This window comes from Hyla sarda, assembly GCF_029499605.1.
Source record: "Hyla sarda isolate aHylSar1 chromosome 1 unlocalized genomic scaffold, aHylSar1.hap1 SUPER_1_unloc_2, whole genome shotgun sequence".
In the NCBI taxonomy this organism is placed as follows: Eukaryota; Metazoa; Chordata; class Amphibia; order Anura; family Hylidae; genus Hyla; species Hyla sarda.
In genome coordinates, this window is record NW_026607581.1 from 786,897 (window position 1) to 800,936 (window position 14,040).

At 41.9% G+C, this 14,040-nt stretch overlaps 2 protein-coding genes across 2 annotated transcripts in view; one reads left to right on the forward strand and one right to left on the reverse strand.

Moving 5' to 3' along the window:
- The window catches only part of LOC130298083 (zinc finger protein 850-like), an 89,586-nt gene that overhangs the window by 41,461 nt on the left and 34,085 nt on the right, over nt 1-14,040 (forward strand). The gene's annotated exons all lie outside the window — the stretch shown is intronic.
- LOC130298066 (uncharacterized) lies at nt 6,000-9,216 on the reverse strand. Its single transcript, XM_056550961.1, has 2 exons — nt 8,194-9,216; nt 6,000-6,066 (listed from the first exon to the last, which is right to left on the reverse strand). Exon 1 carries the CDS (start codon nt 9,209-9,211, stop codon nt 8,438-8,440), a length of 774 nt encoding a protein of 257 aa, XP_056406936.1. The 5' UTR covers nt 9,212-9,216; the 3' UTR covers nt 6,000-6,066; nt 8,194-8,437.

The following is a 14,040-nucleotide window of genomic DNA, read 5'->3' on the forward strand; positions in this document are numbered from 1 at the left end:
CAAGAAGTGGTGTGAACTGTGAGTAACAGGTTGCAGGAGTCACATGTTTAACTGGCTGAGGGTAGCTCACCAGCTAGTAATCAGGGCATGCTATGTGTAGTCAGTGACCAGACGGTCTAGGACTTTATTTTGTTCCTGTTTATGTTTTGTTTTACCTGCAAGCTGTGGAAATAAAGCTGGCGAGGAGCCAGACTTGTATGCGGAACTGTAGTCTGTGGTGTTATTTTGAGGAACGTGACCAGGACGATCTCAGAGCTAATCCCCAAGACAGTTCGTCACATTTTGGTGGAGGATGCGGGCATGCCGTTGCGTTGGCAACCAACGAGCGAGTTGGAGAGGAGCTGTTGCTAGGAGCAACCCCCTGCAAGATTGCAAGTTGGAGGAGCCCAGCAGAGGAGTTCAAGCACAGTTTGGGGTCTGTGGAGGAGAATTGCTAGGGGCAACGGATCGAGATTTATTTTATTTTTTTTCAAGAAAATTTGACAACCTCGAAAGGCCGTTGCTGGGACCAACCGACATAGGCCACAAGCTGTGGTTGCCAAGACGGAAAAGAGGACCCGTGAGTTACTGGTGGGTGGAATCCCACTACTTGTGGAACTGGATTGCTGCCAGACTGTTTGCAGAATTATGCCAAACGTTATTCCATTCGTGAAGTCCCGACCAGAGTTTGGTAAGACTATTCCAATTGACTTTGAAATGTGTTTTGGGACATTGAGCCATATAATGGAGGTTTGTGCCGAACTTACAGTAGAAATTATTCTGGGTAGAGACTTTCCATATTTCTGGCAGTTGTTGGATGAGGAGAGTGAGCCAGAGAATACGCACACAAAGGTTCCGGAAGGAGTGAGGACTGGGGGGTCTCTACTGGACTGTGTGAATGGTGCTGTATATTGTGAACCCATGCAGGCTGATAATGTTTTTCTTGAAACACTTATGTTAATGTATTCTGATGTAAAGAGTACTGTTGCCACCTCTCGCAGGACAAAAGAAAACCTGTGTGAGCTGGAAATAGAAGGTAAAAAGATTATGGTTTTGTTAGATCCAAAATGTGTAATAAGTCTGGTAAAGAATAGCTGCAGAAAGCCAGACCCTGCTGTAATGTCTATACAAGCCGGTATTTGGGGTTATTAAACAGTTAATGTGTGTATTTCTACTCCCTATGGTACCATAAGTCACAAGGTTGCAATAGAGCCAACCTTAGAGTATGAAGTAGTGCTGGGGAAAGATTTTCAGTTTTTTCAACAGTTGTGGGAAGATAGTCAGGTGACTAGAGCAGGAACACCTGATAGGCTCACAACACTTGATTTACACCACATAGCAGGGGACAGTAACCCAGCAGAGGATGAGGATGGGGAGTGTCAGCAGACCCTAGGTAGATCTCAGGTGGGAGTGTGCCAGACCACTAGGGGAGCTGAAGAACAGTCCACGAGTCAAGTTAAAGAGGTGACTGGAAAAGAAACTACAGAGATGGCTGTGAAAAAACCAAAACTCCGGAAAAGAGTACCAGTGGAGCTGGGGGCTGCGCTTATGGTCACAGACAGAGTCCTAAGTGAAGGAGATGTGGCATCTGGACTAGAGAGGGGTTGTAACCAGGAAGGTCGAACCACTGGACCAGATATTGTTGCAGACCCAGGAGCCCTAGTCGGTTTTGCCAGGCCGTGGAGAGACTGTGACAAGACAAAAGAAAAGTCTACCAAGGAGCCGAGAGACAGTTCAGAGGAACTGTTCAGGAATAACCCTGACTCGCTGGTGCCAAGAGCCATTGAAGTTGTTGCCAGGGGCAACAAGCTTACCACCAATGGATTGCCGGTCTGACGGGAGTGTTTAGCAAGAGTCTCAAGAGTTGCCAAAGTGATGGGAGAGGAAGTCTGCCAGGTGTCGGTGTCACCTGTTGTTGATGATGGTGATGAGGCAAAAGTGTCCGCAACCCCGAAAAAGGGGGAGACTTCATCTAGAGATGGAGAAGAGCTGGGTCGAGTGTATGACAGAGGACCAGAGGATGTCTCAAGGTCTAACAGTGAGAGTGAGGAGACCGCTGTCAGTAAAAGGTCTCGGAAAGATGAGCTGGCCTAGGGAAAAAACTGGAGCAGATCCAGAATCTGGAAGAATCCCTGCAGATGGTTTCTGTGAAGTTGACAGAGAAAGAAAAAGAGGTACATCGCTTGACAGAGGAGAGGGACAAATCGCTTGCTGACTTTAAGAAAGAGCAAGAAGCGAGGCTTCAGCTGGAAAAAGTCATGGAGCACCACAGAAGTGAGTTTGTGGCTCTGCAGGATGAACTGTCCCGCTCCCAGGGTCTTGTGACCAGCAAGGAGAGTAAAGTGCAGAGTCTGGCCAAGCGGATGTCATTCCAGGAAGAAGAAGTGAGTCTTCTACATGGTGCATATCAGGCCATGGAAAAAATAGAAAAAGAGAAGAATGAAATGAAGATGGAAGCTTAGGCTCTTGCCAGCAATCTGGAGTGTCTCTAAATCTAAGAGACAACTTGAGGAGGAAGTCAAGGCGAAGAGTGCCCTTGCACATGCTCTTCAATCTGCTCGTCATGACAATGACTTGCTCTGTGAGCAGTATGAGGAGGCCCTGGAACAAGTTGAGACTCTGAAACATGAAAACAAGAACTTGCAACAGGAGATCTCAGATCTATCTGAACAGATTGGTGAGAGTGGAAAATGTATCAATGAGTTAGAGAAGACCAAGAAACAGTTGCTGAACAGTGAGAAGATGATCTCCGCAAACCTCGAGTGAGCAGCTGAAATATATAAATCTGGAAGATAACATGAAGATCTTAAAAGAGAGCCTGGATGCGCAGAACGAAATGCGCAGAAGGTCCCACGTAGCTACCTTGGTTTTGCTGGGAGCGCAACTCTACGAGCAGGTGGCTGTGCTGGCGGACAATGAACAGTTAAGGAAACAATTGCTGTCTATGGAAGATACTGTCAGACTTGACAGAATTACTTGACAGTGAGAGAATTAAGTCTGCTGAGCTCCAGTGTAAGCAGCAAAAATGTGAGAAAAAGGACCAGGAAGTCCTAAAAGAGAGCAGAGACCAAGCTATGGTGGAATTGGCTCAAGAAAGGCTTCTGGGGCAGAAGTTACGGGATACAGGGATGCTTTCCTGGTAAAAAGTCCTCTAATGCTAAGATTGAGGTGAATCCCTGTAAGAAGTCCTCTGAAGCTAGGACTGAGCTGAAACCTGGTGTGAAATCCTCTGAAGTGGAGACTAAGGAGAAGTCAGGCGGGAAATCCTCTGAACCTGAGCAGACCAAAAATTCTGAAGGTAATGCTGAGGCAGAGAAATTCTCTGAAGCAGAAACTAAACCAGAGTCAACCTCGAAAGCTATGAGTGAAGAGAATGGCACAACTGAAGCTACAGGTGAAGAGAAGAGTAAGCCTGAAGAAGCTGCAGAGAAGAGCCAAACAGTAGTAGAAGCTGATTCTACACAAGAATCTGAAGGAGCCAAAGACTCTGAAGCCAAACCTGAGGAAGCTGGTGCCCCTGAAGAGAAAGCTGGAAGGGATGAGGTGAAACCATGTGAGAAATCCACTGAAGTCAAAACTGTGGTGAAACCAGGTGGGAAGCCTTCTAAAGTTGAAACTGAGATGGACCTGTGTCGGAGGTCCTCTGAAGCTACAGAGAACAAGACAGTGGTTGGTGAAGCCACTGAGGCCGAAAGATTCTCTGAAGCAGAGGCAGAGGTCCGGCAAGCCAGAAGAAGACAAAGGTTAGAAGCCTCGGTCCTCTCTGTCCTTAATTTCAAGAACCCTGCCCACACCAGGGTGAAGAACCTGGTACTGGAGAGGTGTGACCGAGAGACTTGCAATTGGTGGCTGGTAAAAGTCCGGAAGAAAAAAGTCAAGGACTTCAGAGACTGTGGGACAAAAGTTGTCCAAGAGAAAGGAAAGGCAGATGGTTTCTGCCTTTCAAATACATGTTCTCCTTCCCGGTGGTCTGAGCAAAGGGGGGGGGGGGATATGTGGCAGTGTGGCAAGGAAAGGGTGTATTTCCCTTGCTAACTCTGGAGAATGCTCCACCTGTGGCCTGATTAATGAGGTATCACGAAGGGAAAGTGTGTTTTTAAAGGAAAGGAAACAGAATAGTTGGGGTCTCCCTGGGAAACAGTATGCTGGCTGTTAGAGGGGGAGACACACGGACCCTGTTTAGGTAACACGCAGAAGGCGCTGCGAGTGGTCCAAGAAGTGGTGTGAACTGTGAGTAACAGGTTGCAGGAGTCACATGTTTAACTGGCTGAGGGTAGCTCACCAGCTAGTAGTCAGGGCATGCTGATATGTGTAGTCAGTGACCAGACGGTCTAGGACTTTATTTTGTTCCTGTCCTGTTTATGTTTTGCTTTACCTGCAACCTGTGGAAATAAAGCTGATATATATATATAGAGAGAGAGAGAGAGAGTGCAGCACCCTAGGCAAACAAGAATCTGTGCACGCAGAGTCCAGACCCGGGTCAGGGATCCATATGTAAGCAAAAAATTGGAAATATCCGCAGCACACTGGGTAGCAAAATCCAAAAAAGTTTTTATTCCATCACAGTGAGGGTGTCCAGAACAACGTTTCAACCAGCTCCCTGGTCTTTTTCAAGCTCAGTATACAATGTGCACAACACACAATTTATAAGGGTATTCATCAAGTACCAAGATAAGTGTCAATAAATCCATAACATCAAATATAATGTGAAAAAGAATCAATCTTTTAAAAATAATCAAATACATCATACCAAGATAGTGAAAATATACAAATCAATACATAATCAATTCCAAAGTGTACATAAATACTGTGCTATGTGCACCAATACCTTCATAGGTGTCCGATTGTATAGATCAGACACCTGGGTGCAAATTAAAAACAAAGCAGTTGCTAGGGGAAGCTCACTCACCCGGACGAACTCTGGCTTGTAAACAAAGAGAATGCGCATGCGCGGCGAACCAAGCCGCCGTACATAGCGTGACACAAAGTATAACTTCCTGTCGCTGTCTATGGGCGTGTTCAGAGCACGTCCGCTAAACAACTTCCGCCTACATGGACTTAATCAGAGCGCGTTCGTTGGCATGGCAACGCGTCACTAGTCTCCAGCGCATGCGCAATGGATACCAACACCCGAGACTAAGTCCCGACAGAAGGCATCAGCCGCGCAGGCGCAAAGAGTCCAGTATATCACACGTATGGACAGATAGATATCTCAAATGTGGATATTATAGCCTCAATAAAATAACAGAATACATAAAAGAAAATGACATGAAAAAAAAAAAATAAGAAGAAATACTATATAAAACAAAATCAAATAAAAATTAAGGTTATGAAAAGATAATGAATAATATTTTATAGTCCAAGGGTATCATAAATTCATTCAGAGTGGTGATACCACAGCCTGGCAAAACCTGGGTTCGATGTTGGCGCATGTCAATCAGCACATTTGTGACAAATGGCATACACCATTGGGTCCATGTCCCATCTCACCCAATTACTTGGTTGATGATAAGGACATGTCACCTCTACACCTCCCACTGGACCCTCCAGTCACATTATGCCCAGGTACCCACACACTCAAGGCCCTGTTGCTATGGTCCAAAATAAGTTAACCCTTCTAAGGACTAGTACGGTTGATATAACCAACCCCTGATCAAAATTAATGTGAAAATAAAACAATTAAAACAAAAAAATAAAATTTAAAAAATAAAGAATAGAACAACATTAATAAGTGAACAATAAAAATGAAAAAAATAGAATTAAAATAAATATAAATGTAAATAAAATTAATAATAAAGGATTAAAAATAAAAAATAAAGAATAAAAAATAAAGAAAAAAATTTAAAAGAAGTAATAAAAAATGAAAATAAAATCAAAATTTGATAGGAATAAAGAATGAAAACAGCACTTAAGGCTCTCCCAAATCACACTGTCCAACGTGTGAGCTGCCGCCCATGCCTAAAGTGCGATCACAGACTACTCCATAACATGATTAGATTAAACAATTTATTGAGTACAGAAAAGAAAGAATTGTTCATCAATCCTTGATATAGTCCGATGAGTTGAGCATATCCTCCCAGCCGCATACTGCAAAAGGAGCAAGAAATAAGAGGTATTGATAAATCTTTCTTAATACATAAAACAATATATATACTGAGTATACAGATGCAGAGAAATCAAAGTAGAGGGAAAAGAACCGAGGCACAACCCCCTATCTACCAACAACCCTTGATGACACTTTAAATTCAACATTTAGGCCACCTGGCCTAAGTGTGCCCAATGCGAAGATCCATTTTAGTTCTCTTCTTTTAAGTAATCCCTGTCTATCACCACCCCTCCCCAGAGGAGGGACATGGTCGATGACCATGAATTTCAGATCACCCTCACCATGTCCCACCTCTGAGAAGTGTTTGGGCACAGGTAGATCATCCTTGTGTTTTCTGATGGTATATCTATGTTGATTTAGTCGCGTCTTCATGTCCCATGTGGTCTCTCCGACATATAGGAGACCACATGGGCACCACAATACATAGATCCCATAAGAGGAATTACAATTTAGATAGAAATTAATAGGGTACTCAGTTCCCAAATTGGGATGTATGAATTTATCACCTTTTTGCATATATTTACAATTAATGCAGTTTCTGCACGGAAAACAACCCTTTTTCTCTGATATAAAAAAGTTTGTCTCTGTCCTTTCTTTTGTGACACGTCTGCACGTACCAAATTATCTCTCAAACTTGTGGCTCTTCTGTATGACATTAGCGGAGGTTGTAAAAATTCTGGAATATGTCCCAGACCTGAAAAGAGATGCCAATGTTTTCGTAATATTTTACCTATTTCAGGGGAGGAGTCATTATATGTGCTCACAAAGGCTAATCTTGCCGTCTGATTCCTGTCAGTCTGTTGTGAGCCATCAGTCATCACTCTAGCATGCTGTGTCTGTATCAGCTGCATTGGATAACCTCTATCTCTAAAGTTGTCAGTCATTAGCTCTAATGCTCTATCAAGTTTGTCAGAAGTGTCTGTGATCCTCCTTGCCCTCAGCATCTGGCTGAAGGGCAAGGAGTTCACCATCAGTCGGGGGTGGCAACTGTCATACCTTAAAAGGGTGTTCCGGTCCGTTTCCTTAACAAATAGATCAGTGGTCAGGCGATCACCCTCCAATGTGAGGAGTATGTCAAGAAAACTGATGGAACTAGTTGAATAAGTCAGGGTAAATTGTATGTCTCTTGTTCTATCATTAAGGTAGGCCTGAAAAGTGTGTTAATATCTCCTGTCCAAACCAAGAAAATATCATCTATGTATCGCCACCACTCCAGGATAAACCCGGAGTGGTGGGATACATAGACGTGTTGTTCCTCAAAAAAACTCATTAAAATATTTGCATACGTCGGGGCCACATTGCTGCCCATTGCAGTACCCCGACGTTGCAAATAAAAAGTACCATCAAAAAGAAAATAGTTGTTCTCAAGCACCAGTAGTAACAATGTGATCACAAAATCAATTTTTTCACCAGAATAATTTGCCCTCCGCAAACAGTCACTGACAGCCTCTACACCCCCATCATGCTGGATGGAGGTGTAGAGGCTGACCACATCAAATTACGCTATTATAGCACTACTGGGTATATTCAGCCCTGAAATTTTTCGCAAAAAATCATTAGTGTCCCTTATATACGACCGTGCATTAACTGCAAACGGTCGTAACAACTTGTCAAGAAAAATGGACATCCGTGAGGTGATGGAATTCCTCCCGGACACGATGGGTCGTCCGGGAGGATTTCTCAGATCTTTATGAACTTTAGGTAACAGGTATAATTGAGGGGTCACCAGAAAGAGTACCTCCAAAAATTTACCCACATCTTCATCAATAAGATTCCTAGACAAACCATACTCAATAACTCCTTTGATCTTTTTTTCAATACTCATTTTGGGATCCCTAGGGAGGCACTCATATACAGTACTGTCTTGTAGCTGTCTCAAGGCTTCACTGACATACTGATCTCGGTCCATGACCACCGCCCTTGTCCGCGGGCTTGATGATGCGATCGTGGTCATGAACAAGAACTGCCAGGGAGTCCATCTCGCTCCTAGTCATGTTGGGATACCTCAATTGTTTTATGTTATTCCTCAATTTTCCTAGATCTCTCTTTACACATAGTGCATATACATCAATAACATTAGTGTCGATGTTTGGGGAAAAATCACTTACATTTTTTAAGCCGTATTCTTTAAGTCGCATGGTTTCATAGAAGAAGAAGAGACATCAGTAGGAAAAGTCGATACATTTTTGCCTGCAAACCACATTTTAAGCTTAAATTTACGAACAAATTGCAAAAAATCTAACTCAAATTGAAACCAATCCATGGTGACGCTAGGGCAAAAACTTAGTCCTTTTTGTAAGAGTCCCTGCTGTTCAGGAGTAAGTTCTTTAGACGAAATGTTAATCACGGTGCTCATTTCTTTTTGAATATCTTGGTCTGTGGGGTGCCAGCGTTCCTTCTGTTGTTCCTGGTTCTTACGTTTCCTGTCATGCTTTCTGCCGCCCCGCCGACGGCATCTCCCTGGGGTGTGCGCTGTCCTAAAAAAGAAACAGATGAACCACTGTCCATGTTGTTGACCCCTTGTGGATTCTCCAGGACATTAGTTAAAGTTTCTTCACTATTAACTTTGTTCCTCTTAGTTCTTCTCTGATTATTAAATGGGGATCCCCAATTATAGACCTTATTGTTGGTATAATCCTGTACGTCTCTGTGCCATTGACGCTTTTTACCATCCTCCAACTCACTTCTAAATTTTGTTAGAAACTCTTTTTGTTTGTCAAGGAGATTATCCAGATCCTGTCCGGATATATTGTCCTTAAGTATTATTTCCACTTGTGTAACCAGCTGCTTTACTTTAGTAATATCATGAAAAATAAACTCCATATGCAAAAGCATGAGGTCAAATGCGTATCTATTTGATATTGCTTCAAACCTGCTGCGGTATTCAGTCTCATTCATATATGCACAATCCCTGGGTTGTGACCTTAACCCACGGGGGATCCTTTTAGCTTTGAAATATTCAGCTAGCATAGTGTGATGCAATTGTAAGCTGAGTAACTTCTTCGTGGCAAACTCATAATTCCTTTTAACATCAATCATTGATGGTGTATGTAGGAAAGTCCCATCCTCCGAAACATCTCCCAAAATCCTCGAGATATCTGCATCCGTATATGAAGAGACACCCATATTAGTAGAACTGGCAGACATACCTGCTTCCATGTTGCTGTATATAACTGTCACAACGTCCATATAATAGGTTTAGCGCACGCTCATAGACCAAAGCATATAAATAGAAGGAGAGCAGCACCCTAGGCAAACAAGAATTGGTGCACGCAGAGTCCAGACCCGGGTAAGGGATCCATATGTAAGCAAAAAATTGGAAATATCCGCAGCACACTGGGTAGTAAAATCCCAAAAAGTTTTTATTCCATCACAGTGAGGGTGTCCAGAACAACGTTTCAACCAGCTCCCTGGTGGAAGTTGTCTAGCGGACGTGCTCTGAACACGCCCATAGACAGCGACAGGAAGTTATACATTGTGTCGTGCTATGCACGGCGGCTTGGTTTGCCGCGCATGCGCATTCTCTTTGTTTACAAGCCAGAGTTCGTCCGGGTGAGTGAGCTTCCCCTAGCAACTGCTTTGTTTTTAATTTGCACCCAGGTGTCTGATCTATACAATCGGACACCTATGAAGGTATTGGTGCACATAGCACAGTATTTATGTACACTTTGGAATTGATTATGTATTGATTTGTATATTTTCACTATCTTGGTATGATGTATTTGATTATTTTTAAAAGATTGATTCTTTTTCACATTATATTTGATGTTATGGATTTATTGACACTTATCTTGGTACTTGATGAATACCCTTATAAATTGTGTGTTGTGCACATTGTATACTGAGCTTGAAAAAGACCAGGGAGCTGGTTGAAACGTTGTTCTGGACACCCTCACTGTGATGGAATAAAAACTTTTTGGGATTTTACTACCCAGTGTGCTGTGGATATTTCCAATTTATATATATATATATATATTATATATATATTGTCTAACTTTAGATGGTGTTGGCCGGTTTTATCTAGTTTCAATTAACCATTGTCTTACTTCTGGCCAGTGCCCAGTGATGCTCGAAAACTATCCAAATGACCTTGGTAAATAATGAGGCTTTGTTGTATAACATGTTAAGAAAGTGTAAAAGGAATCCTGTGATTGGTAATAAAGTTATACACTATGAGGCATCGGGGTTCCTTCACGCTCAGTGTGTTGCTATATAAAAGGGCTGTAATCTATTTTGGGGTATGATTTTCTTCTGCGGAGCTGTTCTTTCTGCATGTTAGAGAACATCCACCTGTATGGATATATGTGCATTAAATCTGTCTGATAATAAACACAGCTGGAGATGACTGATCACAGGGACGGAATAGATCCTAACAGACTGGAATGGGAAGCAAAATGTCAGCTCATTTACATGTAAATCTGTGTTATTTAGTAAATTAACCTTTACAAAAAGTGTTCCCCAGGTAGAGTAGCACATTGTAAGATTAAAATGACCTGGGATTATAGCTGTTTATTATAGAAAACTAAAGTAAATGACACAATGGAATGTCCATAGACTATAATGGGAAGGGAAATGTGATTTGGAGTCTGAACCATTTAACATATGAAATAAATCTTTAGCGCATAGTGTGCGAGTTCAGTGGGATTATTTAAAATGGAGATTAAGTGGGATTATAATTGGTTTCTATGAAATGACAAGGGGAATGACATAATGGAATGCCCATAGACTATAATGAGAAGTAACATGTGATTTGGAGCATAAACCATTTAACATATCAAATACATCTTAACCCTTAGGGATGCAGCTCATTTTCACCTTAAAGGAGAACTCCAGAATACAAAAATTGTCCCCCATACTGCCGGCAGTAAAAAAATAAAGATGTACATACCTTCCTCCGCTCCCCCGGGGCCTAAGGGTAACTGGCTCCGGCCTCCACCGCGATCCACTTTCTGGTTGCCGGTGGTCGGAGAATCATACTGCACTCAGCCAATCACCAGCCGCAGCGAAGTCCAACTCGGCCGGCGATAGGACCAGAGCCTTTTTTTCAAATCTGACCATTGTCACTTTAAGCATTAATAACTCTATGTTAGTGGTAAAATTTCGTCGATACGTGCATCATTTCTTGGTGAAAAAATTCCAAAATTTTATGAAAAATTAGAAAATTTAGCATTTTTTTTTTACTTTGAAGTTCTCTGCTTATAAGGAAAATGGATATCCCTAATACATTATATATTGATTCACATATACAATAGGGGAGATTTATCAAAGGATTTAGACTGGTTTTTCCTGTCTAAATTTGTCGCACAGAAAGTCGCAGTCTAAATATGTGCGACTTTTCTGCGACTTTTGCTGTAGAGGATTTTTAGAACATGATGCATGCTAGTCTATTTTAGACGGAAATGCATTGGAAAATGCATTGGTGCTGAATTTATCAAGTGCGACTTTTGTGCGACAAGTCGCATCTGCCCAAAATACGCTGAAATGTCAGACCATGTTGGAGCAGGTCTAAATGCAGTTTAAGCTGTAGACCCTGAAGTCTGAGCACAGAATTTATCAAGGGCTGTGAGACCTTTGATAAATTAGGAGCACAATAGACAGGAGACGACCACATACGCTGGTCTATAAGCATACCCAGAATAGACTAGATTAGGAAATGTCCCCCAATATGTCTACATATACAATATGTCCAATTTTTCACAAAATTTTCAAAATCTGAATTTTTCAGGGACCAGTTCAGTTTTGAAGTGGATTTGAGGGGTCTTCATATTAAAAATACCCCATAAATGACCTCATTATAAAAACTGCACCCCTCAAAGTATTCAAAATGACATTCAGTAAGTGTATTAACCCTTTAGGTGTTTCACAGGAATAGCAGCAAAGTGAAGGAGAAAATTAAAAATCTTAATTTTTTCCACTCTCATGTTCTTGTAGCCCCAGTTTTTGAATTTTTACAAGGGGTAAAAGGAGAGAAATCTTCCTAAAATGTGTAACCCAATTTCTCTCGAGTAAGGAAATATCTCATATGTGTATGTCAAGTGCTTCATCATTTCCTGGTGAAAAAATTCCCAAATTTGATAACTTTGAAACTCTCAGCTTATAAGGAAAATGGACATCCCAAATAACACTACAGCACTACAAGGCTCAGAACGGAAGGAGCGACAATAGGATTTTGGAGAGTGAGTTTTTCTGAAATGATTTTTGGGGGCATGTCACATTTAGGAAGCCTCTATGGTGCCAGAACAGCAAAAAACAAAAACAAAAAAAAAAAAAAACACAAGGAACTCAAGGAACTTAACAATGGGTACAGTGAGCCTTAACACCCCACAGGTGTTTGACGACTTTTTGTTAAAATTGGATGTGTAAATTATTATTTTTTTCACTAAAATGCTGTTTTCCCCACAAATTTAATTTTTTTTCAAGGGGTAATAGGAGAAAATGCCCCCCAAAATGTGTAACCCCATCTCTTCTAAGTATGGAAATACCCCATGTTACGACGTAAAATGCTCTGCTGGCGAACTACAAAGCTCAGAAAAGAAGGAGTTACATTTGGCTTTTGAAAAGCAAATTTAGCTGAAATGGTTTTTGGGGGGCATGTCCCATTTAGGAAGTCCCTATGGTGCCAGAACAGAAAAAAAAAACATAGCATACTATTTTGGAAACTACACCCCTCAAGAAACGTAACAAGGGGTACAGTGAGCATTAACACCCCAGAGGTGTTTGACGACTTTTTATTAAAGTCGGATGTGTAAATGAAAAAAAAAATTCACTACAATGCTGTTTTTTCCCCAAATTTTACATTTTTACAAGGGGTTATAGGAGAAAATGCCCCCCCAAATTTGTAACCCCATGGTTGGGTATGGAAATACCCAATGTGTGGATGTCAAGTGCTCTATGGGTGCACTACAATGCCCAGAATCGGAGGAGCGCCATTGAGCTTTTGGAGAGCAAATTTGTTGGAATGGATGGCGGGGGCCATGTGCGTTTACAAAGCTCCCCGTGGTGCCAGAACAGTGGACCCCCCCACATGTGACCCCATTTTGGAAACTACACCCCTCACAAAATTTAAAAAAATTATATATTCCATTTTCACGGACCACTGTTCCAAAAATCTGTCAGACACCTGTGGGGTGTAAATGCTCACTTCACTCCTTATAACATTACGTGAGGGGTGTAGTTTCCAAAATGCGGTCACATGGGGGGGAGGGGGGGTCCACTGTTCTGGCACTATGGGGACTTCTCTTCTGAGCATTGTAGTTTGCACGCAGAGCACTTTACATCCACATATGGGGTATGTTCTAACTTAGAAGAAATGGGGTTACAAATTTTGGGGGCTTTTTTTTCCTATTTTCCCTTGTGAAAATAAAAAATTTAGGGTAACTCCAGCATTTTAGTGAAAAACATTATTTTTTCTTTTCCCATCCAACATTAACGAAAATTTGTCAAACACCTGTGTGGTGCTAAGGCTCACTATACCCCTTGTTACATTCCATGAGTGGTGCAATTTCCAAAATGGGGTCACATGTGGGTATTTATTTTTTTGCGTTTTTGTCAGAACGGCTGTAAAATCAGCCATCCCTGTGCAAAACACCAATTTAGGCCTCAAATGTACATAGTGCGCTCTCACTCCTGAGCCTTGTTGTGCGTCCGCAGAGCATTTTACACACACGTATGGGGTATTTCCGTACTCAGGAGAAATTGCATTACAAATTTTTTCCTTTTACTGCTTGTGAAAATAAAAAGTATGAGGCAACACCAGCATGTTTGTGTCAAAATGTAGACCACAACTTTTCCTTTTCATAAGGGGTAAAAGGAGAAAAAGCCCCCCAAAATTTGTAACACAATTTCTCCTGAGTACGTAAATACCCCATATGTGGCCCTAAACTGTTTCCTTGAAATACGTCAGGGCTCCGAAGTGAGAGAGCGCCATGCGCATTTGAGGCCTAAATTAGGGACTG

Bases quoted from the DNA above. Each gene is read 5' to 3' on its own strand.
- LOC130298066 (XM_056550961.1), bottom strand. From the start codon at position 9,211: ATGGGTGTCTCTTCATATACGGATGCAGATATCTCGAGGATTTTGGGA.